The 6,000-nt window shown below is 33.5% G+C and overlaps 1 protein-coding gene across 1 annotated transcript in view; it reads right to left on the minus strand.

Moving 5' to 3' along the window:
• Nucleotides 1–5,725, minus strand: part of MRC1 (mannose receptor C-type 1) — a gene marked incomplete at its 5' end in the record, with an annotated part of 73,450 nt that extends 67,725 nt beyond the window's left edge. The window contains 4 exon segments of the mRNA XM_083376833.1: nt 2,149–2,547; nt 5,620–5,686; nt 5,690–5,707; nt 5,711–5,725. Coding sequence (XP_083232959.1) covers nt 2,149–2,547; nt 5,620–5,686; nt 5,690–5,707; nt 5,711–5,725 — 499 coding nt within the window.
• Nucleotides 5,726–6,000: the final 275 nt, after the last annotated feature.

The following is a 6,000-nucleotide window of genomic DNA, read 5'->3' on the forward strand; positions in this document are numbered from 1 at the left end:
AAATATAATTTACATATTTGTAAGAAATGCTCCTTCCTACAAAGAAGGAAAAAGAAAAGTTCTCCTCAAAGCTAATGGCGGGGTTTCCAAAGTGAACACTGTGAGGTCTTCAGTATATCTCGACTTTCTGCATACATGATTGGATACAGAAATGGAAGTTAGCAAGAGTAGCGTGATATCGTTTTTTGGATCTGCATGACAATATGAAGGACTTCACTGTTTGGTACAGAGAGCCAGTTCTGTGTAGTGGTTAAGGCAGAAGGCAAGAAACTAGGAGACTGTAAGTTCTAGTCCAGTCTTAGGCACAAAGTCAGCTGGGTGACCTGGGGCCAGTCACTCTCTCTCAACCATAGAAAGCAGAAAATAAAATATTGCCAAGAAAACTGCAGGGACATATCAAGACAGTTACTAGGATTCACTACTGACACAATGACACAGACCGCATACACAAACATACAGGCACACATATACACAACAAAAACAATTTGGCATGCATGGAACTGCCAAATTTCAGTGTGATTCTATAATAGATCTCTCAGCATTACTCCTTTGTTTTCTGCCCACTCACCTTACAACTGTCTTCCACTTTACCAATTTCTTTTTCATGAAATTGAAAGGAAAAGATTGAACATTAAATGTAAAAGATATTTTGGTGGAACATTGAAGTGTATTATTCAATTTTAATTCTGCATCTGACTTAAATGAAGATATGAGGAATCAGAAGCCCTGAACAAATATTTTTGGTCAGGTGCAAATAGAAGTGCATAAGATAACATTTGATTATAAACAATTTATTTAGAGTATGAATCAAATAAAAAAAAGTTCAAGTCTTTTTTTGCTTCAATATTAAATATTTACTACAGTAGGGGCAAACATGCTAAAATGATCAATGAAAAGATAATAATTCATATTGATTTCAAGGTTTAACCTTTAATAAAACAAAGATGAAATCTTTTCGGACTACTACATTTGGGTGGAATATCTGAGATCTGACCAACTTTGAAAAACTTATAACACCAAATTTAGAACATTTGTTGTGTGTGTTTGTGTGTGTTTTGTCTATGCACAACATCTTACAGAAATATGTTTCAGAGACTGAACGACTCAAACAAATGCATAACTTAAATGGACAATTTCTAAGCAATATCAATGGGGTAAATGTATTTGCTGTTAATATTACACTCAAATAAATTGATTTTCCCCCTTTGGAATATTACTCCATAGTTGATTGCCAAATGTATAATATATATTGAAAATAACTGTTGCAAATATAAAAATTAGTTTGGGATCATTATGGTGGCAATGCCAGAAAGCTGGGCAGCTCTGCAACATGATTAATTTTAGAATAAAACAAATTTTAAATTCTGACTTTTTTCTGTGAAGTCAGATCTCATATGAAGTATACTGAACTGACTTTATATCAGAGCATCACTGAGATAACTATGCTTTTCCATGAAAATTACATCTCATCCTTTCACTGGAGGTCTGTCAGAGTAAACTTTGAGATATACATCGATCGTACAAATATTTTTGTACCTAAAAATAAGTCTGATACTAACTTTAATTTAATTTGGAATCTCTAATTTTGCCTTGCCACATCCAAAATTCATGTTTCTTTCAATATGAAGGTTAGTCCAATTGGCCAATGTGTTATGGATAGATTGCTTCATATTACTTAAAAATAATACATTCATTCTGATTATTTTGCCAGTTAATTCTTATTACTTTGGTATTTTTGACAACTTCTAATGTGATTCTAATATTAGTTCTTTGTTCAAAGGGCGCGAGATTTTATATGTTCTAATCTAATGTGATTTGTAAGAATAACTGTGAATTTTTTTTTTCTTTTAATATGTTGTAATTTTTAAAGGAATATTAATATTTTGTATATTTTTAATGTATTTTTATTTTTTGTCTTTTAGAAAACAAGATAGATAGATAGATAGATAGATAGATAGATAGATAGATAGATAGATAGATAGATAGATAAATAGATGATAGATAGATAGATAGATAGATAGATAGATAGATAGATGATAGATTAATTTTTGTTTGATGTGCCTCTATCTTTACTTTTTTTTTTTTACCACATTCTTTGGACCTCGCTGTATTCAAGAGGGAGTAAGCAAGCAAGCATGCACAGGTTACCTTCATAGCCCCGAGAGCATAAATCATCTTTAGTTCCATGGACTTTCCATCTACTCCACGAGCCTGATCCTTTGTAGAGCATAATTCTTTTTTCATTTCTGTTGCCATAGTTGAAATACAGGTTTGCCTCATGAATGGCAAAAAGTGTGTCATTTCTGCACTCCCATTTCTGAAGACTACTTGAGCTGCATGGGTAGAGTTCAACTGGTGTCCAGTCAATTTTTGAAGCTACTCCCAAGCATAATTTCTTAGAAACACTCATCAACTGGTATCTTGAAATCCACCTGAATTTCTGTGCCTCGTTTTCATAACTACAAGCAGCCGTTGTAACATTGTTGGCCGGCTGAACATATACACAGACTTTATGGTCTTCATTATATATTAGAAATGTGCTTGTATCTATAGATATAAAAATAAGTTAAAGCATAATTAAAGCAAATGTTGGCCATAGAATTGGTTAAAACAATTAGTTGTGCATATCACTGAATTAAATATATGTCTTCCAGATTAGAAGATTGAATATACAACTCCTAAATAGACAACTTCTAAAAGGAAGCAGGATTAACACATTTAATCTGAGCATGCTAAACTTTCACAGGATTGGTGGATTTAAATAAAATTAAACAGTATAATCACTATTAACAGCTAAATTTCTGATCACTGTTTTGCAAATTGTAATAAACTATAATTAATTTCTTCTGGTGAGATTATAATACCTATCTGTTTTCCTACAAACCATAATATACAAATGTGCTATTCCTACCTGGAAATTTAAAATACTATTTTTATTTTATTTTATTATTAAAATAAATATTAATTATTAAATTTGTTAAAATAATAAATAATAAAATAAAGTAATAATACATTTTATTATTATTGAACTAGATAACTAGTAGATGGCTGCAAGAGGTTTTGGTTTGCTTTGATGGTCTTTTGTAATTTTATTGCTAGATAAAGTAAAGCCAATTTTTATTGTCTATATTTATCATGCAAGTAATTTCTAAATCAATTGCACTACATTACACATTATACTGTCTTCATGGGAGGCAGTAAACAGCTTTTCTGCAGACTTATGACCTAGAAGTTTTTCTGTCTCAGTTAAAAGTTTGGCCTAGACTTATCTCATCCATAAACCAATTTCCTCCCCTTGTTCTGTTTGGCTTAGGCCATTAGGAAACAGAATACAGCTGATGAGAACAAACTCTTACTGTTTGACAGTTGGTTTTTCTTACTGACAATACCAGGAAATATATAATTATCACCAATAGTGATAAAGCTTAGTATTGCATTGTTCTAGCAACACTCAATTTATTTAAGCAAGCTAATGCTGTATATGCAGTGTTTGCAAAATGTCCTGCTTTATGGAAATATCTAGCAAAAAAGGGAGGGGCCAGTTTTATAGATCATTCTTCTATCCTGGTCTATGACCATAATAAATATTGGTTTGAAGCTAAAAGGAGGGGAGAATTTCACAAATTCTGCCTTGAACTTCCAGAAGAAAGGCAGGATGCAAATGTGATGGTGTGATTGTGGTAATGACCCAGACAGTAGCATGATAATGATTATGGTAATGCATGTGTGAGAGGGATGCTTCAAAATACACAAGGATATCTTCTCAGGGTATCTTGTAAGAAATGTATCTTTTTTTTAGGCTTGGGCAAATTTCTGAAAAAGGACATCGCTATTTTAAAGAAGTCCTGTGCTTAAACTCATGTTCAGGCACAATCTGAAGTATCTCTTCCAACTAATAAAAACATCTATAATTATAAGAATAACCATAATCCAAACATTATATACAGGACACTGTGCATTTTGCTCTTCCTTTCAACTCCATGGAATCATAATTAAAAAGTTGAGAAGGTACCATATTCTTTTAAGATTTTACTGAAAATTAAACTCACTTTATGAGCTTGTGTACTCATCCTTGTTTACAAATGTTGTTTCTGCTGCAAGATGTATCTGGCACATTGTATTCTATAGCAGCCAGGTTTTGCTGGTTCTGTCCATAATCCAAACATTACATACAGGACAGTGTGCATACCAGCAGTGAAAAAAACTATCCCCAAGAAAAAGTTATAGAACAGCTGTGAAAATAGGTCCTCCCTTCCTTTCTCCAACAGCAGGAAAACTATAGATTGTCTTCAAGGCTATACTATACCCCAAAAAAGAGTGTTTAATGTTCAAGCCAATGATGAGATCCACAGCTGTCCACACAACAAAATAGAACATAACCATCTCAGCTTGTTCTTTGGGACATTCATGAGTTCTGCATAGGCAAGCAGACTTTTGCATAGAAGATACTAGTTGAGATTCCATGCAGAAGATTTCACAGAAAAGGTAAGCAATGTAATATTTTTTTATTCCTCCTTCTATTGATTGAAGTAGCTTTGCACACCAGGATTAACTAAGGCTGCTAATCATGAGGAAAATGGCATATTACTTTTATTTACAGAGATATATGCTTGGAAACACAAGCAAGATAATCATTCGGTTCTACTTTGGAGCTTCTCATAAGCATCTTTATGGCTCTCATGGGCTAGACAAGTCTCTGGACAAATCCAGCATTTTGGATGCATAGAATACAATGTGCCAGATACATCTTGCGGCAGAAACATAACATTTGGAAACAAGGATGAACATACTGGCCCATAGTTCTGTATTTAATAAAAGTGGGTTTGATTTTCATTAAAATCTTAAAATAATATAGTACATTCTCAACTTTTTAATTATGATTCTATGGAGGTGAAAGGAAGAGCAAAATGCTTTCCAAACATTTAGCTAATGCATTAAACAAAATATAAGGTATCTTTGCATTACCCCAATTTCTGAAAATCCTAAAAGCTTTCCTTTGTAATCATGTATAAAGTAGTCAAATAATGATTATAAATCAGTATCTCCCAATGACTTCAAATGAGATTACCCAAAAAGAAATACACATGAGGTTGTAGTTTTAAAGTAGTACTCAGGAGCTAAATTTATAAGAGATAAAGCAATTTTTGCCTTTAGAGTTAGAAACACTAAAGTTACTACTCCTTTAAAAACTTACTCAACCCATGTAAAACTGCATCTTAACAGAATGGCTAGGAGTGAAATGTTCATTTTTTCTTGATACAAATCCATATTTCATGCCACATGAGTTTATTCTGGGTTTATTACAATACCCGCCCATTCTCCAGTCTTCAATGACTATATTAGAGGGGGGGGGGTATTTTATTTACTGTAATCTTCAGACAGCCAAATGAAGATTTGGCAAATGAATCCCTGTGCAATAGAAACCTCACCTGGGTTATTTAAACTGACCCTCTTCCCAACCTATTACTACCATTACAGTTAAATCATTGCACGAAATATCAGTTTGAAATATATATTCTCCTATGTGGGTGGAAAAAACTATTTTTCCCTATATAGCAGGATTCCTATGCTGTTTCATATGAATACGCCATTCATGGCAAATATTTGAGAGCCACTTACCCACAAGCGAAACAGTGCTGTGAAGAGCAGAAAGAAAAAAGAGAAGCAAAGAGATGATCATTGCTAGCTAGTCTCCACTCTCTTCCTTTCAACCAGGATATGTCATATCATGGGCTCCTTTTGTAGTCCATCTTATTAAATCCAGCCAAGAGAAGAGATGGGCTCATTTCTGAGAACTGATAGATCTGTGGGTACATTCTGGAGCTCAAATGATAAGGAAATGTGCTTCCGCATTGAGCATTTTGGAATAACAGGAATCTGCCATTCAAACTTTGCTTCCATAAGCTAATTTCACTGCTGTTGGGAGGGGGTTGGGGCTTCCATAGAGTCACAGGTGATAAAGCAATGATTGTTCAGCATTTTTTCACCTCTGGGATTCTG

Source organism: Vipera ursinii (assembly GCF_947247035.1).
Source record: "Vipera ursinii genome assembly, chromosome: Z".
Taxonomy (NCBI): Eukaryota; Metazoa; Chordata; class Lepidosauria; order Squamata; family Viperidae; genus Vipera; species Vipera ursinii.